Raw genomic sequence first — 23,482 nt, 5'->3', positions numbered from 1 at the left:
GATTCTGTAATGTGAATTCATGTATCTTAGTCTGAGTGAATGAGTGGATATTTTTAAATGGTGTTCCAAAATCCAAAACACTTCTGGTCCCAGGAATTTTGGATAAGGGGGACTTGACCTGTACTTTACACAGTGAAACCCCGTTATGATACAATTGCTGGGGTCCATAAAATCTCATCGCGAAAGCAGGGTCGCACTAAATTGGACTTTCCCTGTTTAATTCACATACCCCCATCATTTCCATTTCTCCTTTATTCGGGACATCCCAGTTATTCTGTATGTATTTTAAATCAATCCGGGAGCTCGATGCCAGAATCCAACGACTCATCACGTTATATCCAAATTTGTGTTAAATCAGGGCGTGCAAAGATAAAGATACATAGCCAACGTTTCAGGCTTAGCCCCTCATCAAGGTATAAGCAAAATATAGGTTTAATTTTTATTTTTAATGCAAAACCCTAGTGTTTTGAGCGGTGGATGCTACTCCCCTCCAGGAAGGTGCACAGAGCCCTCTTCAATTCATTTATTGGCTCCCAACGGGAGCAGTTAGATCGAGACTGGCAGCACAAACTCCAAAAAGCAATTCAAACACCTGTGGCAAAAACCTGCTCTGTGAAATACCCAACATCTTACCTGCTGCATTATCGAGACTGCGTTTTGTAACAAGCAATCTGGGATTCAAGATTCAATTTATTGTCATGTAATAAAGACAGGGCAAGATTACACGGAATTTGTTTTCTTCTGTCGTAAGGCGGACAGATTCGCCATTGGCAGAAGTTGCCGTAAGCGCCTCCTTCAGTCAGAAAAAGAGAAACAAAAGAGAGTCGTCCCCCGCCCCCCCCAGACTCACTGAGCGTCCATGGATTCGCCTCCAGCGCTTCTGCAACCCCTGCAGGCACACAGAGCCCAAACCATCAGCACCGCGAGCTCCAGATCCAACCTTCCCCCTCCCTAGCTGACACTTCAGTGCCATCGGCACCCTCTTGCGTCCCAGTTCCGATACCTTCAGTCAGTCTCCAACAGTCAGAGCCTGGTGTGAATCCCTTGACTGCACGGCCTGCATGGGTTCCTCGCCTCAAGTCGCTAATAGCCTGCGTGGCCTCTGTTACTCAACAGTCAAGAGCAAACAGCCAGTTGGTGGAGCAATTTCCACTCAACAGGAGTTGATCTATTGCCTGGTCAGTGATCTGCTTTCAGCTCCAACTTCACTCTATTTTGAAGAAGTACAGGGCGCATTTCACGCTGTCCCCGAAGAAGGCTCGTGCTTCTGCAATGCTTTTGGTTTTTTTCCACAACCCAAACCACTGCAATTTTTCATCAATGAAGAATTACTGGTGTTGAATTACTGGTGTCAGTCAGACACAGCAGAAGCCGCAAGCTGCAAAGTCCGTTATCATCCGATCGTATAATCCAACGAAACAGCGTTCCCCAGTCCTCGGTGCAAAGCAATACAGGTGCTCCCCTACTTACGATAGTCCGACTTACGATTTGTCTAGGTTGCAATGGTTCGAATCCGTACTTTCAACTTTGAATTCCGATCTGTTTCCGCGCTTGCGGCATGCTGCTCTCTCGCGATGCTGTACGATGGCAGAGTATCGCACAGCATTCTCTCTCGTGCTAAAGGCCTTTTCAGTGTGGAATAAGGGTATTCAAAATTTAATAGTAAAAAAAATGGTCGGTGCAATATTCTTTTTTGACACAATGTTTTCCGACTTACGATGGATTTGTTGGAACGCCACCCCATCGTAAGTTGGGGTGCACGTGTAAACGATACATATGCAGTGCACATAGACGTAGAACTATAAATAAATATGGTTAAATAAATAGTAGGGTCTCAGAGAGTTAGTTTGAGCAGTTCATTGGTTGTTCGACATTCTCACTGCCTATGGGAAGAACCGATTCCTCGGCCTAATTCTCCCGATGGGAGCAGCTAGAAGATGCTATGTGTGGGATGGAAGGGGTCCTCCACGATGATCCCTGTAGATGGGGATGGAGGGAGACCCCAGAGTCTTGGCCAATTAGCCAACGTTGCTAAACACCATTGAGGATAAACTAATGAACTGGGCACCGGAAGGAGCATCCAGCTCATCTCCGAGTCTTATTTATTTTGTCCAGCCAATGCAGAGGTGAGGTCAGTACTTACTGCCCATTCTGACTCACCCTTGGGGAGATGCTGCAAGGATCAAAAGGTGCATGATGTAGAAAAACCATGTGGTTGGAGGAACTCGAGAGGAGGAGAAGAATGGCTGGCATTTCCTATCAGAAACCTTCATCAAGGCACGTTCTTTCCCTCCCACCAATGGCTGCTTGACCCGCTGAGTTCCTCCAGCAGATTGCGCGCTGTGGCACATCCCGCAGTCGCCTGCGTCTTCAGGGCGATGCACAGGTGCCCCTCAACTTATGGTAGGGTCGCGTTCCGGCAAGTCAAAAAAAAAATGGAATACCGCGCCTATCATTTTTTAAGAATTTTGAAATCCTTTATCCCACACTGGAAAAAAAACATTAACGTACACAGCTGAAAGCAACTGGGCATGAAGAATGAGGCATTGAACTAAAATTAATTGCTGGATGGTGACGAAGCCCAGCATGGCGAGAGAGTAGCGTATCACGTATCGCAAGCGTGGGGAGTGGATCGGAGTTAAAATTTTAAAGTACAGATTTGGACCATCGTAAGTCGGGGAGCAGCTGGACTACTTGGAGGGAAACACAGATGGCGGAGCATCTAACGGGCAGAGCTCACAGATTAGGGAATGCTCTTACAGGAGGGGGTAGGTTTGAAAGGCTACGCCCATTGGTGAATGAATTAAAATAAACTCTGAATGACAGGGTGTTCCCTCTGGCATCTGTTCAATTTTTTATCCTCAACTGATTTCATCCTCAAATACATCAAGTTGATGACACTAGACAGAGGTTTTACTTCCTCGCCACTTTTAGGTGGATTTTAAGGATTTCAAGCTGCTGATCACACAAAAAAATTACCTTAACATTTTCCTATCACATACCTTTTTTTAGAGACAACCTATTTTTATGATTTCCTGTTACGTTTAAGTCTACTGAAAACATGAAACACAACACGTCATTGAAAATTAATTTTCTGCATTCGCACTTGGACTTCTTCCTGGCTGATCTTGGTGCAGTCAGTGACGAACATGGTGAAAGGTTGCAACCATGGAAAAGCAGTATCAGGGTCACTGGAATGCTGGCCGACTATTGTTGGACACTAACATGAGAGGCATCAGATGCTGAGTACAAAAATCAGCGACAAAACATTTTTAGGTCAGTTGAACTAACACAATGTGTCAGCATCGTGATGCGATTAAACCTTCTAAATTCAATAAAAGTTCATATAATGTTTCTTCAACTTCCTACGTGATACAGCAAATCTGAAATTATCTTTGCGCTCAGCTTGATGTTGTCCATCATAATCCCCAATTTTTTTTAGGAAGCAAATCTTTTGAACAAATGTGATGCCCAGTGTTCTCTGATGAAGATCACCAAGAAGAAACCTACAGGGAAGGTGACCTGTGTGGGGGTCAAGGACCCACGCAGACTGCTGGTGAGTTGTGGTTGAAAGGGACACACGGACACAGACACACACCAGACTGCTTCATGGGAAACAGGTATCAGAACTGGGATTTGAGAGGGTGCTGAAGACAAGAAAGGCCTTGGATGTCCAAAGCTTCCTGATCCTCCTGGAGGTTTGGACCTGGAGCTCGGGTGGCCGATAGTTTGAACAGGAGTCTGTGCGGCTGCAGAAGCGCTGGAGACGAATCCGCGGACACTCAGTGACTGAAGGGAGTCTCCTCTCCCTCTCTTATTATTAGGGGCACTAGGCAATGCTCGTGGTAACTCTTTGCGACAGAATATATAATGTTTTTGGGAGATAAAATGGAAAAGGTTTGTTAGAGTAGGTCACATGCAAACACTTTAAAATAGATCTTACTTGACATCCTGGAGACATAGTGGCTTCTCACACCTTTTTGCAAGAGCTTTGAGGAGTGCTCAAGAGCACTAATGGATTATTGTTTATCATGGCAACAGATAAAAGAGAAGGCTGGAGTGCTATTGTCTGCAGGAGAATTTTGCTGTTGTAAGAAGGTCATGTGGTTTTGTAAGCAGAGAGAGTCAAACACGCTTTCTCTCAGTCTCGATGTGTGAGAGACAAGCAGAGATCACTTGGACAGTGTCAGCCAGCAGAATTTGCTGGGACTGAAACAGGACAAGCTGGCAAGCTTTTGGAAGACGGCCTGGTTGAAGCCCTTGTGGTTCATGCAAGAGGAGAGGACTGGCTGTCCTCACTTGGAATAAGAGAAACAGAAAGGAACTCTGTGGTGACCTGAAAGAAAGAGGTATTCTTCTGCTGAAGGGGCAAGTTTCGTCAGCAAGACACTGAGGTGACTGATGGAAGTACATCAGTTGTGGATGTCCTGGAACAACACATCTCTCTCTGAAAACCAGCAAGAACCTTCCGGAGCGGTAACCATTTACCTTTCAGGTACCAAAGCCTGGTGAACTTTATAAATGTTCAATTCTGTGCACAGTAGAAAAATTGCCTGCAACCGGTGAACTTGGAAGAGTGAGAAGTGAGATTGGACTGTGAAGCAAAGATCTTTTCTGAACTTACACACACATTACACATATGTGCGCTTAGATTTAGAAGGGGGTTAAGTAAGTCAATAGAGAGAAGTTAAAGTTTGATTCTATTTTCATGTTTAAAGATAATTAAAAGCAACTTTTCTTTAAGTGACCATTTGTCTTGGTGAATATCTATTGCTGCAAGGTTTTGGAGTCCTCTGGGCCTTTATGGCAGGAAAAAAGCTGAAATGTATTGTTTTACATTTTAGTATTATTTTTAGGTATCAATAGCTTCTGCAATTTTATCATTTCGACCTGCAACTCAACATGACTGAAATACTTGAGCAATGATCTGGATTGTAAGGCAAGAGGGTGAAATGCTTCCCATCCTTGTTGCAATCCCAACTGACAGACTGCAGCATCCCCTCAGCTCTGCAGTGAGAATGTCTCGGGCGGTGGGGGGAAATGCAATACAGCAAGCACAGCGGGGATATTGCCATCAAAACACTAGCTTCCATTTCTCACGTGGATTAAAATGTACTGCAGCAGGAACTGACTGATTTAAAACATTGGGCAGCTCCTTGGAACCCCCACAGCTCCAGTGGCCTGGGTTCAATCTTGGTCTCAAGTGGCGGCTGCTTGGAGTTCGCAGCTTCTCCCCGGGACCTTCCTCTGGTTCCCCCCCACACGAGCCTGTACTGCCCCAATTCGCAGTACGTTTTGAATGGTGGGAGGAAACCCATGCAGACACGGGGAGAACGTACCAACTCCTTACAGCCAGTGCCGGATTCAACCCCCCAGTCACTGGCACTGTAACAGCATTTTGCCCCGAAAGACTTGCAGGGTGGTAGGTTACTTGACTGCTGTAAACTACCCTCCTCCCCCAGTATGTGGCAGAGTCTGAGACAGACAGCACAATAATAGACCCTTCTGATCCACAAGGCATCCAGATACTGTGCACCAATCAACCCTGGAACATTTAAAGAGCATGGGCCAAACAAACAGATTGTTCCAGCTCAGGCAGGCATCTTGGTTCACACAAATGTTGGGTAAAAAGACCTTGTTCAACCCCACATATTGTGACAGCTTCTCAAAATTAAAATCCACCAGACCGTCTCTGTTGACCATCTCGCGCCAGGAATGCGGGATTCAGCTCAACTCCGAACTGGAAGCTTCCAGCCCCCCACCCCACCCCCCCACCCACATCACACATTGTGATAAAGTTGAGGAAGTGTCCACAAATCATCTTACCCTGTGACACTGGCTTGCATTTGCATCCTGACACTAGAATTACAACTTAGATTTTCAAAAAATTAACAGCAACTAAGGTTTGACCTGTTGAATTAGGTGGAAAACCAATTAAAAAATCCCATGGATCTGGTTTCTAAGACAAGTCTGCATTTCATCCCCCTTCCCCCAGGGTTCCAGCCACCACTGATGAAGGGCTCAAGCCCGAAACGTCAATTCTGTATCTCTTTACCTTTGCTCCATAAGGGACCTGCTGAATCTCTCCAGCATTTCGTGTGGGTGTTTTTTTTTAAACTTCAATCACCTGCAAACCTTCGTGTTTTACCCTTGATCAAGGTGGAGTGTCGCCAATAACCATGGAGCTGAAGGGGTGGTGCTGACACCACTGACTTCCCCAAATTGTGACAGCCCGCGGCAAGTGAGTTAAAGCAATGGAACTTCCTTTGCCCAAGTGAAACATTTTGGTGAAATGCATATAAAAATATCCAGGGCAAAAACTCTGTCACAGTTCACGGCGCCTGTTCATTGCCAGCCTTTTAACTCCGCCGCTGCCTTCACCCGGACCGTAGACAGGAGTCGGATCCCCCGGGCCGGAACGGCTCACCACTCACCCGGTACTCACAGCCCGCCTTCGGCTCCCCATCCCCGAGGGTCCCGGAGCAGAAGAAAACGAAGCAGGCACACAGGAGCTCAGCGACCAGCGCGGCCATCGCTTCGAGTCATGTGATGGCCGGTCACGTGATTCCGGGGACAGCTACACTGCGGGTCCACTGACCTTCGCTGGCTTGACGTCACAATGAACCCAAGCGGTCACAGAGCAGCGAGAAAAAGGGGGAACTTTTGGATACATTAAAACTTTCCAAGCTCCAGGTTCATCGTCAGGGGTTCCTTCCAAATTGGGGCTGAATCCCGGTCTGGTCATGGGGACACCAATACCCCATGAGCGGAAAGCCCTCCCGAAGGTAGAGGGCACAGCCCAGGGCCTCGCAGGCAGAACCACCCGTCACGACCCAGGCCCCGCTCTGTTCTCGCTGCTGCCATCAGGGCAGAGGTGTAGGAGTTTAGAAACAGTTATTATTTTAATGGTAGGAGTTCTGAAACAGTTATAGAAGGTAGAAAGAAAAGAAGCAAGGAAAAAGCTAAAATGTTCTTTGTGTAAAATGGCGCATGAAAAAGCAGAACAAAGTAAACAAGATAACAGAGGAATTAAGCAGACAGAAATATGCACATACACACAAAGAGTTTTGTTATAGTTAGAGAATTTAGGTTAAAAAGGGCTTAAGTTAAATGTGATGATTAATCATAAAAGGGGAAGCCAGAATAGACAGGGAGCTTACCATAAAAGTTCAGCTGGACAATGTTATAACAAACAGAGATCTTTCATGGTCACAAAGAGACATGTAGGAGCCAAAGATTGATAAAAGAGTGAAAAACAGAATTTAGTGTGTGCAGAGTTCGTAGTGTACGTAACTAACATGATAATTACAAATGCAAGTGTACTTAGAATGATTTTGCACAAACTAACCAATTAAAACAGTGTTAAAGAGGAGGGGAAGGACAAGCAAAAAAGGTATAAAAATCAATGCACTGTATGTATCGGGGCTTGACTTGGCGAGAAGCCAGTTGAGTCCAACTCTGCAGACTTGTTAATAAAGCTTGTCGTGTCACCAACTTTAAAGAGACTCATGTGTGAGAATTTGTACTTCTGACAACTGGGGGCTCGTCCGGGATCTACACTCCAGCCGTGGGAGGAGGCGAGAAAGGGGGACATCGGAGGTGGTGCACCCCGCTGAGTTCAGCGGCTCCTAGTCCCTTGCTCGTCGCCTCGGGCGGCTTGAGCGAGTAGTATCCGGACAAGGTGACACGACAAGATGAAAAGGAGAGGGGTGATGGTTCAATCCCCAGGAAGACACCGGTAAGTGACGACTTACGATTGTGGTGTGGGGATTGACGGACGAGACCACCCAGGTAACGGTCATGACGGGGAAAAAAAATATATAAAACGATAAATCAGGTGTAGAGCCTTTGTCGTGGCGTGAGGACCCTGTCGTGGGACCTTAGGATAGACCCCAGGGAAACCTCGGCGGGAACCGGCGGAGGGATAGTACCTCCGACGAGGCGTCCGAGATGAAAGGGAGTAGGGTCCCGAACGGGGGGGGGGTCCTCAGCAACGATAAGCGGATCTAGGCAGGAAAATGGGAGGATCAAAATCTAAGGGCTCGTCTGAAAGATCAGGACTTTTCCGGGGGGGGTTCCCCTTGACAGCCCTTTGGGGAGAATGTTTGAAAATTGGGATAGTAAACGATATCGAGACAAAGACAAGAAAAAGATGGTTCAATATTGTCTTCTTTGGTCGAAACAGCCTATCAAAGGTTCCTCGGTCTGGTGGCCGAAATTTGGATCTGATGAGGATTGGGTTAGACAAGCATTAAACATATATGTAAACTCGAGACAAAAGGTGAATCAAGAAGAGTCGGCGTATGCATTTTGTTCGGTTCCCTGGCCAGGATCCTTAACAAAATGTTTTAAATTGAGGGTAGCGGGAGAAAAGAAGTGGGAACCTTTGGACAACCTCCCCCATCTTTATGTTCCCCCGGTGCCCACTGCGCCCGAGGGAAGCTCGCTGCTGGAGGGGAAAGGTGATGAATCTGATTGTCCCGGAAGGGGCCGGGAACGAAGGAATGAATTAAGGGAGTCGGACCCTAAACTTCCATCGGTAAACCGACCCTGGACCAGATCCCAGACTGGTCCAGGACCATCGAAGGATCCAGTAAGCCTAAATCCCCTGAGGGAAGTTCCTATGGGAGGACCGGGAGGGGGAACGGGATATGTAAACGTTCCCCTAACCAGTACTGAGGTGCGGGGATTTAAGAAGGAAATGAAAAGTCTATTGGAAGATCCCATGGGACTGGCCGAACAGTTCGACCAGTTCCTGGGACCAAATACATATACCTGGGAAGAGATGCACGCAATAATGGGAACATTATTCTCACCCCAGGAGAGGCAGATGATTCGACAGGCTACCCTCCTCATGTGGGAACGTGAACAACCTGGGGACTCCAGACCCCATGAACAAAAATATCCCCTGAATGAACCCAGGTGGGACAAACGAACACCCGAGAGATTGGCAAGTATGAGACAATACAGAGAGTGGACGATTAAAGGAATACGGGAGGCTGTGCCAAAGGGTCACAATTTCGCCAAGGCATTTGGGAACCACCAGGGGAAAGATGAGTCCCCTACGGATTTCTTGGAGAGGGTGAGAAAGAATGTCCAACAGTATGCGGGTGTAGACCCTAGTACACCAATGGGTGAACAGCTTATTCGAATCGAATTTGTGTCCAAATCGTGGCAGGACATTAGGAAGAAACTAGAAAAGGAGGAGGACTGGAATGAAAAACCCTTGAGCGACCTGTTAAAAAAGGCGCAAAGAGTATATGTGCAGAGGGAAGAGGAAGGTCAAAAGAGGGCAGCGAAGATTATGGTACAGACTATCCGACAGATAAATGCCGAGTCCAGAGGGGAAAGGAAACAAAACCCTATCTCAGCTTTGGTGAAGTTTATGAATGAAAAGTTGACAAATGAAGATGAATATCCATTGAAATGGACCCAGGAGGAGAAGGGATGGCTTGAGGACTTGAAGCATTGCCTGACGCGGGCCCCGGTACTCACTCTGCCCTCTTTAAAACAACCCTTCCAGCAATTTGTCACTCATAACCAAGGAACAGCTGTGGGAGTTTTGACGCAGGAAAAAGGTGGTCAGCGACACCCAGTGGCTTTCCTGTCCAAAATGATGGACCCAGTGTCTCGCGGATGGCCGACGTGTATCCAGGGAGTAGCGGCTGCTGCTCTGTTGGTGGAGGAGGCACGCAAACTCACTTTTGGAGGAAGGATAACTGTGTACACCTCCCATTCTGTGAGTGTTCTATTAGCACAAACCGCCCATCGATGGCTGACTGATTCCCGCATATTAAAGTACGAGACCATTTTAATGGTCGGAGAAGACCTACAGTTTGCTAAGAATAATAGTTGCAACCCAGCTCAGTTTTTATACGACGGTGAAACAGGGGAAGAAGTGGAGCACGACTGTGTCGAGTTGACGGATCTCCAGACCAAGACCCGAGAGGACCTTTGCGATACTCCCCTGGGAGAGGGATATGAATTCTACATTGACGGCTCCGCCAGATGTGTTGACGGAATGAGGAGAAGCGGGTATGCCATAATAGAAGGAGATGCTTGGGAAGTGGTAGAATTCGCGAGGCTACCCGGAAGCTGGTTGGCACAGTCCTGCGAACTATATGCCTTGCAGAGAGCCCTCAGAGTACTGGCAGAGAAAACTGGAACAATTTACACTGACTCCAAATACGCATACGGGGTAGTGCATACCTTTGGTAAGATCTGGAAGGAGCGCGGTCTGATTACATCAAGAGGAAAGGAATTGGCACACGAACAGATGATTACTCTGACTTTGGAAGCCCTGACATTACCCCTGGAAATAGCAGTGGTCTACATACCAGGCCATCAGATGGAAGATACCCCGACCGCAATTGGGAACAGACTGGCTGATGAAGAGGCCAAAAGGGCGGCCATGCAACAGGAAGTCCGTTTGCTGACCTTAATACCAATAAGACAAGGTATTAAAAAAAGCTCCCATTTTCACTGCTAAGGAAGAAAAGGACATGGCTCAGTTGGGCGCAAGCCAGCTGCCTGATGGAACCCTAAAGACGCAATTGACAAAATTAATGGTGGAGACTAAAATGCCTTGGATAAAGTGTCTGCCCCTGGCCTTATTGAGAATTCGTACTGCCCCACGCAGGGATGTGGGGGTGTCCCCTTATGAGATGATGTTTTGGTTTCCCTTCTGGAGTATAGTTGAGGGGTGTCCCACCTTGGGGGAAGGGGATATTTTTGTTAGGAACTATTTACAGGCACTGTCACGCTCTCTTACAGATTTACGAAAGAGGGGACTATTGGCACAAACACCGCCTCTAGACTTTTCTTTACACAAGGTGGAACCGGGAGACTGGATTCTCATCAAAACCTGGAAAACTGAAAAACTCCAGCCACAGTGGGAAGGTCCATTCCAAGTTCTCTTGACTACAGAGGCTGCAATACGAACAAGAGAGAAGGGGTGGACGCACGCATCCAGATTTAAGGGACCTGTAGAGGCGCCTCAGGACCCTGATACGCACTCAGATTGGACTTGTGTTCCTGGAGACAAACCTCTTACTTTGCAATTTTGCAGGAAGACTTGATTGACAATGTTATTGTTATATGCTTTGGTTTTTCTTGGTTTGCCTATGTCTTTGTCAGGTCTGAAGTGTAAGAAGTGCAGAGACACAGTAGTCCTTTTTCAGGACCGCACTTGGGAAAGAAAGGAGGGAAGTTTCATTTCCCATACCTCAGTTCCTAAGAAATGCTGGGCAGAAAATACCACCCAACATCCATATACCCCTTGTACGGAGAATGAGGGAAGTAGTGTGGGTCATTATATACAGATTCCTAATAGTACTCCTTTCCCTCTTAACGGTTGGCCCTGGGAGGGTGAGTCAGGCCCACCATGCCCTGATGGACTCTGGTTCTGCATACACCAGCGTACTGTTCCGGTAGAGAGTCCCACTCCACACTCAGGAGTGCCTGCCCCTTTGGGGCATCTGGACTTGGTTCGGGTCCATCCAAATGGCCATGAAAGTTTCGGCCACGCAATTGAGGGAGACAACGTTTTTGTTGATCTTGCAACTAGAATTGCAGGAACTTTTAATGTAACCAATTGTTGGGTCTGTGGAGGTCCACGGATGTCAGAGCAATGGCCTTGGTGGGGGGAGTCCCTCGACTCATGGACCATGATCTCCTGGGTTTGGACCACTAACCGAACAAGGTCAAGGGAGAATTGGTCTCTTTCCAACGTCCCCTCCGGTTTTTATTGCCTCTCACGAGCCGGCAAGTACCCGGTAGGAAAAAGTCCCTGCAAGGCTGTATGGATCCGCATTTCGCCTGGTAATTTCACTTGGTTTCCTAAACCCCTGACTTGGTTCCTATCCACTGTTTTTAAGACTGATTGCTTACCCCTATCTAATGGCAGTTTTCAGCTTTGGAATTGTAGCAGCTCCACCATCACAGGACCATACCAATCAAACCCCACCCTTAAAAGGGTTTGGGAACGGGGATATGGAGTCTCCTCAAATGGGTTATTCTGGGTGTGTGGTGATAAAGCGTATACCCGCCTCCCCTTGCAGTGGAGTGGAACTTGTTTCCTGGAAATAATTCGCCCAGAATTTTTCCTCCTACCCCACGATCACGGTCATAGATTGGGAGTGAAGGTTTTTGATGCATTACACCGTCGACCCCGCTCTAGCACGGTGCATTTGGGACAGTGGGGAGATGACTGGCCTCCGGAACAGTTTGGCGGGCAGCAGCCTCCTTTGAAGAAGACCGCAGAGCCTACCTCACTGACAAAAGGCAAAGGAGGAAAAACCCAACACCCAACCCCAACCAACCAATTTTCCCTTGCAACCGCTGCAATCGTGTCTGCCTGTCCCGCATCGGACTGGTCAGCCACAAACGAGCCTGCAGCTGACGTGGACTTTTTACCCCCTCCATAAATCTTCGTCCGCGAAGCCAAGCCAAAGAGAGACATGGGCCCAAGATGGATCCTGGGGTTACCGTACTCCTATTTATATGCTAAATCGCATTATTCGCTTGCAGGCGGTCCTTGAGATTGTTACAAACCAAACGGCTCTAGCCCTGCAATTGCTTGCCTCCCAGCAGGGTCAGGTGCGCTCTGCTATCTATCAGAACCGTCTGGCCCTGGACTATTTGCTGGCCACAAAAGGGGGGGTGTGTGGAAAGCTTAATTTGACTAACTGCTGCTTAAAGATTGATGATAATGGCCAAGCCGTTCGCAAAATCGCTGATAATATTCGCACTTTGTCCCATGTTCCAGTCCAGACCTGGCATCCTTTCGCAAAATTAAATTGGTTGGACAAATGGTTTGGAGGAACCTGGTGGCGCACCTTATTGTGGGTCATCGGGGGTGTTTTGTTCCTCCTGCTTGTTTTACCCTGTCTTATTCCCTGTCTGCGCAGCCTAGTGATTTCGATGGTCCAGCAGACCATGCAGCCAGGGGGCCTGGGAGACCCAGTTAGAATTTTACTTCAGCACGAAATTGATTTATCAGAAGATGGTTCTCTTCCCTGGGTTAAGGCCCCCATTCAGAAATAGTACACACATTTTAAAGAAAGAAAGGGGTGGATTGTTATAGATAGAGAATTTAGGTTAAAAAGGGCTTAAGTTAAAATGTGATGATTAATCATAAAAGGGGAAGCCAGAATAGACAGGGAGCTTACCATAAAAGTTCAGCTGGACAATGTTATAACAAACAGAGATCTTTCATGGTCACAAAGAGACATGTAGGAGCCAAAGATTGATAAAAGAGTGAAAAACAGAATTTAGTGTGTGCAGAGTTCGTAGTATACGTAACTAACATGATAATTACAAATGCAAGTGTACTTAGAATGATTTTGCACAAACTAACCAATTAAAACAGTGTTAAAGAGGAGGGGAAGGACAAGCAAAAAAGGTATAAAAATCAATGCACTGTATGTATCGGGGCTTGACTTGGCGAGAAGCCAGTTGAGTCCAACTCTGCAGACTTGTTAATAAAGCTTGTCGTGTCACCAACTTTAAAGAGACTCATGTGTGAGAATTTGTACTTCTGACAGTTTGTTTAATAGGGGGTGGGGAAAGGAGGTGTGAGCACGGGATAAGAGAAAGTTGGAGTCAGTCAAGAGTCAGACAAATAGGAAAAAGTGCCAAACCAATCCAAGAAGGACAAATGTAAGGGGAGGTGAAGTGAAAATTGTATAAAAACAAAGAGGCTTCCCGCCCTCGGGGTACTTTCCCGAGGTAAGGGGAGAGTACCCAAACTTGCAATGTTGTAAATATAAATAAATGTTCTTTGTTCTCAACTTTTGTCTTGAGCATATTTTGTGAACGCGAAGGCACTTCTCACAGAGGTGTCGGTGCCCCAAGGCTCGCACCAGCCAGGTTCAGCAACTGCTGCTCCCCCTCCACCATCAGACTCCCCGACCACAAATTCATTTAAGGACTCTTGTGCACAGTCTCTATTGCACAGTTCACTTGCATCTCTTTGGCAGGAAAAATAATCTCAGGGTTATATGTGCTCTGGCAATAAATCTGAAGATGGGCCTGCCTCCATTAGAACCACACACACACAGGAAAGGCAACCAACGTGCTCCGTTTTACAGACCCGTGCCCACCTGTACGTGTATCTGGAGCCCAATTTGAACCAACACTCGAAAGCTCAAACTTGAAAACACATTTCCAGCTGAAGGTTTTATACAAGTGAAGAGGTAGGAAACAAACTCCAATTCACACAGGGCGAAGCAAGCAGGCTCCCATCCAACAATGTGCAGATGTCGAATTTCCAGCATCTGCTGATTTAAAAAAAAATTTAGATATACAGAACTGTAACAGGCCATCTCGGCCCACGAGTCCCTGCTGGCCAATTTACACCACATTGGCCGACACTCCCAGTACATTTTGAACTGTGGGAGGAAACCAAAGACCCCGGAGTAAACCCATACAGACACTGGGAAAATGTACAAACTTGTCCTTACAGACAACACGGAATTCAAACCCCGCTGGTGCTGTAAAAGCGTTGCGTTGTGCTGCCTTTTTTTTGGTTTTAAACACTTCAGATCTGGTATTTGGATCTAGCCAGAATCTCCTTGGCAGCAAAACAAAACATTGAGACCAAGATGAGGCATGGTTATCATTAGTGCCACGTGATTACAGCGACCAGAGTTCAAATCCTGCGCTGTCAGTCAGGAGTTTGTACATTCTCCCCATGTTTGCAGAGGTTTCCTCCAACCCTTTAAGACCTGGTAGGTCTTAGGTTATTTGGGGTGTTTCGGCAGGCACATGGGCTGGAAAAGCCCGTTACTGAGCCTGTTACATTGTCCTCCAATGTTTGGGATAAAGACAGGTTTTTAAAAATTTATTTGCCCTGGTGCTCCACAGTTTTTAATTTGTAATTAAATAATTCACATGCTATTCAAGTGCACATTCCAAATTTTATTCAAGGTCATGTTATGAGCCCAGAGGACTCCAAAACCCAGCAGCAATAGATATTTGCCACGACAAATGGTTTCTTAAACAAAAATTGCTTTTAATTATCTTTAAACATGAAAATAGAATCAAACTTTCACATCTCTATTGACTTACTTAACCTCCTTCTAATTCTAAGTGCACATGTGTAAGTTCAGAAAAGTCCTTTAATTCACAGCTCAATCTCATTCCTCCAAGTTCACTGGTTGCAGGCAATTCTTATACTGTGCACAGAATTTAACATTTATAAAGTTCACCAGGGTTTGGTGCTTGAAAGGTAAATGATTACCACTCAGGAAGGTTCTTGTCGGTTTTCAGAGAGAGATTTGTTGTTCCTTTTTAATCAGCCACTTCGGTATCTTGCTCAAGAAACTTGCCCCATCCGGGCCCTCCAGATGATAACCTCTTTCTTTCAGGTTGCCACAGACTTCCTTTCTGTTTCACTTATTCCAAGTGAAACATTAGACAGCCAGTCCTCTCCTCTTGCATGAACCACAAGGGGTTTGACCAGGCCTTCTTACAACTGGAGCTTTCAAAAGGCTTGCCAGCTTGTCCTGTTCCAGTCCTAGCTACTTCTGCTGGCTGTAACACTGTCAAGTGATGTGTGTGTGTGTGTGTCTCTCTCTCTCTTTCTGAGAGAGAGCCTGTTTGACTCTCTCTGCTTGCAAAACCACAGGACTCTCTCAGAACAGCAAGTTCTCTTCCAGACAGCAGCGGCTCTACTATACTCTTTCATCTGTTGCCTTTTGCAAACAACAATCCATTGGTAAAGTTTGTTGAGCACTCTTCAAAAGCCCTGGAGCCAATACATCTACTATGGGGCAGAGCTCCAGTATTTTAAATAAGATCTGTTTTAAAGTCTTTGTACGTAATCTAACAAACCTTTACCAATTTATCTCCCAAAAACATATCTATATACTCAGTCACTGTCATTTATATACATTTTGGTTTGACCATGTAGAAGTTACAGCACTTTTTATATTCCCCCATTCAGGGCACCACAATGTTTGGGACATTTTGCTTCACAGGTGTTTGTGAGTACTCAAGTATGTTTAATTGCTTCATTGGTGCAGGTATAAAAGAGCTCAGCTTGCTTTGAAGCTTTTGATCATCTTTGAAGCCTGTAGCAACACAACTCTGGACCTCATGTTGAAAAATAGGAACTACAGGTGATCAAAAGCTTCGAAGCAAGCTGAGCTCTCTTATACCTGCACCAATAAAGCAATTGAACATACCTGTGTAATCTCAAAGACCTGTGAAGCCAAATGACCCAAGCATTATGGTGGTCTGAAATGAGGGGACGATGTACAAAAAGCACTGCAATTTCTACATGGTTAAAATTAACCTTGAATAAAACCTGGAATGTGCTCTTGAATTACATGCAAATTGTTTGATTAAAAATTTAAAAGGGACAAGGAAAAAAGGTGTCTTTGTCCCAAATGCTGTACGTCTAAATTAAAAAATACTGAAGATAAACTCATCTAATCTTGGAAACAATGTCTTACTATTGTCTGACACTCTGAACTAGAGGATCACCCTGGGCTCAGGAAACATGCTCCAATCCACAGCCTTGATCAGAAACAAGATCATTACCCTCTCCCCTGCCAGGCCCTTGTTAAAGAGACAGCTGATGTAATTTCTCACCAGGGGCACCACACAAGTTCTTCAGTAGGTCACTCAAAATCTGATTCCTCCATTGGATCATTTACCGAGCTTAGGAGGATGTTCAGAAGAGTTTCGCTCCAATGATTTCAGGAAATAAAGGAGCCTTTGATAGCTCTTGGTCTGTACTCGTTGGAATTTAGGAGGGGGGGGGGAAAAGATAGATGGGATCTCATTGACATATTTCAAATGTTGAAAGGCATGGGCAGAGTAGATGTAGAAAGGTTGTTTCCTATGGCGGGAGAGCCTAGACTCTAGGATAAGAGGACATAGCTTCAGGATTGAAGGGTGGTCACTTAGAACGGAGATGTGAAGGAATTCTTTCAGCCAAAGGGTGGTAAATCTGTGGAATATGTTGGCACAGGCAATGGTGGAGGCCAGGTCATTGGGTGTATTTAAGGCAGAGATCGATAGGTTCTTGATTAGCCAGAGCATCAAAGGTTATGGGGAGAAGGCCGGGCAGTGGGTAAATGGATCAGCTCATGATTAAATGGCAGGGCAGACTTGATGGGCTGAAAAGCCTATTTTGTCTTATAGTTTTTAAGTCAATGCCCAAGATTTAATATTCCAAAGACATAATAAAATCTTTTACTGCCAAATTATATGAACCCTTCAGCTGCAAGGTAAGCAAACAAAAATAAGGCCATTGTATTGGCAAAATAAACTTTATTAAAAGACACTTTGTTGCAAGCTTGTCAAAACTGTCATTGCATAGAATCTCAAGCATAAACTTACCCCTACTCTGTTCCAGAAAGCCAGCCATGATTACTTGCACTGGGGAGAATTTAAATGCATTTACACTGACCCAAATAGTTGGGTGTCACAACTCCAACTTTAAAAACAACTTGAGAATCTACTCAGGGTCATTTTCAATTCTAAAAACTTTCCTATGAATTAATTTGTCCTGCCCTGGAACACAATGCTTTGAAGAATATCACTGTATATACACTGACTACAAATGGAAATCTCATGCTTTACAGCAGCAAGGAATAGAATCTCCGACTGCAGGTGGTTGGCATCACCAGCCTCTCGAGAAGTAAAGGGGCCCCATTAGATGGGTGTGTTCAAGGACCCAATGTAAAAAGAATTATCAGATTCATTCAAAAAGAGAGCAGAGCTGAGGCAACCAAATGCATTCCTTGTTTGGGAGGCCGAATCTCGTCCATGGGATGGGTTTTCTCGCTTACTGCCAGATCTTTTAAATGCAGCTGTAGGTGTGTTTTTGAAGCTGCAAGACATACAGGAAGTCAAAGTCAGCACAGGAAACACTCAAAATACCCAAGAAACACATCAGAGCATGCTTAGCAGACACACAGTGCCTCTTCTACAGCCAAACCATGCAGAATTAAACGAGGAGGAGGCTGTAGAGTAGACCAAGGAGATGCGTTTGTACCGCAAGATGATGCTGCTTGTGTTTGCAGTCATCCTCTGCAGTGCATTGGCTTCAAGATTAACAGATTAAAGTTGCATCTACACATATCGAGAGTATCCTCAAAGGAAAGGTGAATGAGGCACCTGCTGACTGGGGAAGGCGAGAGAATAAACTGAAGAAAATCCAGAGCAGTGCACCACGAAATGGAGTCTTACTACCTGGGTGAGACAGCAGACTACCTACTCTGGTCTCCAGGAACAAACTCCTTGGAGGCATTACTCACCAGGCTAACCCCTGGATTGAGTGGAGAGCAATGTTCTCTCTAATCTTATTGTGATAGTACACATTCTATCACCAATGTGTCTATGTACAGATGGTCGTGTAGGATGACTGTGATTGGCTGAGAGCGTAGCCACACCTACTGGCAGGTCTTAAAGGATTGCTCCTCGCCAGACCAGGTCATTCTGGACTGGTCGACCTACACGTGATATGCTCCAGTCTTCTAGTTAATAAAAGCCTTGGTTTGGATCAACAAGTCTTGGGTTCTTTCGACACGCTCTACACTTATGTCTTGCAAATTTCTTTTCTGTGGCAATAGTGCGTGCACACCGAAGTCAAGAAGTAGAATTATTAATGACTACATGATTTTAGGTAACTATCCTTTTGTGCGCACATTAATTTCCTTTGAACGTTGGTTGCAGAACGTGTGTGCACAGCTTAGAGGGGAGAGTAGTGGAGAAGAGATCCGAGAATACAGATACATAGTTCCCTGAAGGTGGCGTCACAGGTGGGCAGGATTGTAAAGATGTTGCTTTACATGAGGCAACATCAATCCTATTGAACTGGAATTCAAAAGGGCATTGACAGGGGAGATACTAAAAGGATGGATGGACTGGGTACGGATGAGGGGTCATATAGAACAATAGTAGGAAGCACGTGGTTCTCGAGGAATTCTCTGTTGTAGTTTTCCTCAACATTAGGTGTTATAAAGGCTGAAGTACAAAGATTCTTGGGCAACAAGGAAATAAAAGGTCAATAGAACAAAGATCACAATTAGTATTGAGCAGGTAAGAATTGTCAAGGTCAGTGCGTGAATGGCCAGTGAAACTGGGAGATGCTGGTGGGTTAATGGATGGAACAAGGTAATGATCATTAACACTGACCTCCGCTCTGGATTAATCCCCAAAACCTGATACAACTCGTGGGTGGTTGGCAGGAAATATCTCCAGGCATTACTGTCTTCCGTTGGAGGACTTGGAGTACGCAGAGGACTGTGCGAGTATGAAATCTGTGTGCCCGCCCTATGAGCCACTGCATATGGAGATATGTTTTCCTGGTCTGAAAAATGAAAAGCGAGGGTCAGCGAGTAAAAATGCAGAGCACGAGAGGAGAACAAAGAGCCTCACAAACTGGTCCATAACAAAGCTTAGTTCCTCACTGGGGTCAGTGGGAGCTGTGCTAAACTCCCGGCTGTTCAGGAGAAACTGTTCTCTCAGGGGCAAAGGGATGGTCAATAAATAATGGCCTTGCCATTGGCATCTACACCCCTTCACCACCAAACCCCTTACATCCATCTCCCGCTCCTCTGCCCTGGCCCCCTCTGTCAACAGACGCAACAAACACAGGCTTCCCCTTGTTCTCACCTACCACCCTCCGCATCCAACATATTATAGTCCGTAACTTCCATCAACTACAACACGATCCCACCACCAAGTGGAGACCACTCCCCCATCCACTCATCCCTTCCCACCAATCGCTCCTGCAGCCGCAGGAAGAGCCATATTCCTCCCTCACCTCCACTCAGGGCCCCAAACAGTCTTTTCAAGTGAAACAACACTTGTATTTGCAGGAGTCACCGGCTGCATCTGGTGCTCCTGCTGTGGGCCTTCTTGACCTTGGAAAGACTAGGCAATCACTTTGCAGAGTACCTTCACTCTGTCCACATCAGTGACAGGGATCTCCCAGAGGCCAATCACTTCTATTCCGCAACCCACTCCCACAATGACATATCTGTCCATGGCCCCATCCCTACCAAGCTACCCGTAAATTGGAAGAACAGCACTTAATGTTCCGTCTGGGTACTTTCCAACTGGATGATATCAACATAGACTTCGCCAATTTCTGCTAGCCTCCTCTTCCTTCCCTTTACCTTCTTTCCACCACCTTCCCTCTCCATTCACAGAGCCCCCCTCCCCCCGTTTGCTGGCATGCCCACCCTCCCTTATCCACCAATTACCTTCTGCCTTTAGGACTATGCACCTCCCCCACCATTTTGTTCAGACGCCCACATTTTTTCATACCTTGTTGAAGGCCTCAAACATTGGTTATGGGCATTTGCTCTATGAAGGTCACTGTTTGATCTGCTGAGTTGTGTTGCATTGTGTTTTTAACTTCAAGCATGGTCTTTGCAGATTTTTGTGTTTACTACTAAACATTTTCACCCAAGGTCCCTGGTGGGGTGGGGGAAGAAATGTTTGGCATCCACAAATGGAATGCAGGTTTAATGGCACAAGCAAACAATTAAGGGCTGGCAACCCTTAGCGATTCCAACGAGAGCAGGAGGAGAGAACCACTTACTGGCCAAAGGAGGAGTGTGTAGCTTCTTTCTGAAGTTTGCCCTGTGTTCTCGAAAAGGGGTCAGGTTGAAGAACTGCTCCTTTCGAAACCGTACATATTCCTCCTCAAACAATTTTCTCTAGACCGATAAAACAAACCAAGCGGTTATTTATCTGTTTGGGCAGATGGATCTGGGCTTCTGGGAAAAAAAAGTTTTGTCAAGCATCTCACTGGCTACCCAGAGGAAGAAGAAGAGGAAGAGGAAGAGTACAGTGAAATAGAAGAAGAAGGGAAAGGCAAGACAAAGGATTTACTTTCTCTTATTAAAGAATACATGGAGTCATTTAAAAAATGGCAAGCGCAAGAATTTAATGATTTAAGAAGAAGAATAAACAATACAGAAGAGAAAATGAATAAAATAGATATGACCTTATCAGAAATGGGAAAAAGAATGGACAAGGTGGAAGAACGAGAAGCAGCAGTAGAAATGGAGGTAGAGGACTTAAAAAAGAAATTAGAGGAATCTAATAAAAAAGTTAAAGAGACACAAGAACTGTTAGCTCAGAAAATAGATATAATGGAAAATTATTACAGAAGAAATAACATAAAGATAGTGGGCCTTAAGGAAGATGAAGAAGGCAAGAATATGAGAGAGTTTATAAAAGATTGGATCCCTAGGATCCTAGGATGTCCAGAACTACAGCAAGAAATGGAAATAGAAAGGGCACATAGAGCATTGGCCTTTAAACCACAATCACAACAAAAGCCAAGATCTGTTTTAGTAAAATTCCTAAGATATACTACAAGAGAAAAGGTACTGGAGAAAACAATGGAAAAAGTAAGAGAGGACAATAAGCCACTGGAGTATAAAGGGCAAAAAATCTTCATTTATCCAGATATAAGTTTTGAACTCCTGAAGAAGAGAAAGGGGTTCAATACAGCAAAGGCGATTTTATGGAAGAAAGGGTATAAATTTATACTAAAGCGTCCAGCGGTATTGAAAATATTTATTCCAGGACAACAAAACAGACTATTCTCGGATCCAGAGGAAGCACGAAAATTTGCAGAACAATTACAAAATAGACTGAGAGATGAAGACGTGTAGCGAGAGTACAAAAGACTGCGAACTAAAAAGACATAAGTTTTGAACTCCTGAAGAGGAGGAAGGAGTTCAAAACATCGAAAACGATCTTATGGAAAAAAAAACTATTCTCGGATCCAGAGGAAGCAAGGAAATCTGCAGAACAACTACAAAACAAACAGAGAGATGAAGACATGTAATAAGAGTAAAAATGACCACGATTTATATGTATGTGGGTAAAGAGGTATATGTGTGTATATGTATAATGTGCATACATGAATGTATCCGTATTTAGAGGAAAATATAGATAGTATAGACAAGAATTAATAAGGGAAGGAAAAGGAATAGAGGGAATAAGGAGGGAATTAAAAGAGTGACCTTTGTCACATATGAAAAGTGAAATCTTTTCTGGGGGGGGCTGGGTGGGGGGGTGTTACGGTCACTGCAAAATCAGCTGACGCTTGCGAGTGAATTCGCAAATCCCAATGGAGAGGGGAGATGTGGTTGTCCGACAAGGGATAAAGGACAACTCAGGAGGGGAAGGGGGATTGGGGCTAAAGAAGTTTTAAATAGGAGAATAAGGAAAATGTTTGATGTTTTAGGAATGTTGTCTTATAAAGGATTCAAAACAAGAAAACAGAAATGGATAAGAAGGAAAAGTAATGATGGAGAAACGGAAAGGGAAGATAAACAAAGTATAAAATGGCTACGTTGAACTATATGACTTTAAATATTAATGGAATACATAACCAAATTAAAAGGAAGAAACTGCTAAAATTACTGAAAAAAGAAAAAATTGATATAGCATTTGTGCAAGAAACACATTTAACTGAATTGGAGCATAAGAAATTAAAGAGAGATTGGGTAGGACACGTAACAGCAGCATCGTATAATTCAAAAGCAAGAGGAGTAGCTATATTAATTAGTAAAAATGTGCCATTTAAAATAGAAGAGGAAATAATAGATCCAGAAGGGAGATATGTAATGATAAAATGTCAGATATATTCGGAGTTTTGGAATCTACTCAATGTATATTCACCTAACGAAGAAGATCAAAAGTTTATGCAAGATATCTTTTTGAAGATAGCAGATACGCGAGGGAACATATTAATAGGAGGGGATTTCAACCTGAATTTGTATTCAAATATGGACAAAACTGGGAAAAAAATTAACAGAAAGAACAAAGTAACCAAATTTATAATTAAATCGATGGAAGAAATGCAACTTTTGGATATATGGAGGAAACAACACCCAAAGGAAAAGGAATATTCATATTACTCGGCTAGACATAAAACATACTCAAGAATAGACCTATTTTTGTTATCAGTTCATATGCAAGATAGAGTAAAAAAAAGAATATAAAGCTAGAATACTATTGGACCATTCACCCTTAATATTGACAGTAAAGCTAGAGGACATCCCTCCAAGAATGTATACATGGAGATTAAACTCCATGTTACTTAAAAGGCAGGATTTTAGAGAATTTATTGAAAAACAAATTAAAATGTATTTTGAAATAAATACAGAATCAGTGGAAGATAAGTTTATACTATGAGATGCAATGAAAGCATTCATTAGAGGGCAAATAATAAGTTATGTAACCAAGATGAAGAAGGACTATAATCAGGAAACAGAGCAGTTGGAAAGGGAAATAGTAAATATAGAAAAAGAATTAGTAATGAAGGAAGATATTACTAAAAGAAGAGAATTGGCAGATAAAAAAATAAAATATGAAACACTACAAACATATAAGGTGGAGAAAAATATAATGAAGACAAAACAGAAATATTATGAACTAAGTGAAAAAACGCACAAAATCCTAGCATGGCAGCTTAAGACAGAACAAGCTAAGGAAATGG

At 44.6% G+C, this 23,482-nt stretch overlaps 3 protein-coding genes across 3 annotated transcripts in view; 1 reads left to right on the top strand and 2 right to left on the bottom strand.

Annotated features, from left to right (window-relative positions):
- Positions 1 to 6,590, bottom strand: part of man2b1 (mannosidase, alpha, class 2B, member 1) — a 43,580-nt gene extending 36,990 nt beyond the window's left edge. Inside the window, 1 exon segment of the mRNA XM_069923196.1 lies at positions 6,435 to 6,590. Coding sequence (XP_069779297.1) covers positions 6,435 to 6,533 — 99 coding nt within the window. The 5' untranslated portion in view covers positions 6,534 to 6,590.
- On the top strand, positions 6,193 to 10,776 carry LOC138758463 (uncharacterized). The gene is made up of 2 exons (XM_069927413.1): positions 6,193 to 7,738; positions 8,822 to 10,776. The coding sequence occupies exon 2, from the start codon at positions 8,831 to 8,833 to the stop codon at positions 10,487 to 10,489; it is 1,659 nt and encodes a 552-aa protein (XP_069783514.1). The 5' UTR covers positions 6,193 to 7,738; positions 8,822 to 8,830; the 3' UTR covers positions 10,490 to 10,776.
- Positions 10,777 to 17,297: 6,521 nt separating this feature from the next.
- LOC138756443 (afadin- and alpha-actinin-binding protein-like) overlaps positions 17,298 to 23,482 on the bottom strand; it is a 44,721-nt gene continuing 38,536 nt past the window's right edge. Inside the window, exons 12-14 of the mRNA XM_069922937.1 lie at positions 20,564 to 20,681; positions 19,150 to 19,324; positions 17,298 to 17,842 (exon numbers count right to left, since the gene is read on the bottom strand). Of these exons, the coding sequence (XP_069779038.1) occupies positions 17,665 to 17,842; positions 19,150 to 19,324; positions 20,564 to 20,681 (471 nt within the window). The 3' untranslated portion in view covers positions 17,298 to 17,664. The remainder of the gene's footprint in view (positions 17,843 to 19,149; positions 19,325 to 20,563; positions 20,682 to 23,482) is intronic.

This window comes from Narcine bancroftii, chromosome 3 (genome assembly GCF_036971445.1).
Source record: "Narcine bancroftii isolate sNarBan1 chromosome 3, sNarBan1.hap1, whole genome shotgun sequence".
Lineage (NCBI taxonomy): Eukaryota > Metazoa > Chordata > Chondrichthyes > Torpediniformes > Narcinidae > Narcine > Narcine bancroftii.
The sequence above is the reverse complement of the archived record's forward strand: the minus strand, read 5'-3'. Positions and strand labels throughout refer to the sequence as shown.

Coding starts and splice junctions, on each gene's coding strand:
- LOC138758463 (XM_069927413.1), top strand. CDS start 8,831: ATGATTCGACAGGCTACCCTCCTCATGTGGGAACGTGAACAACCTGGG.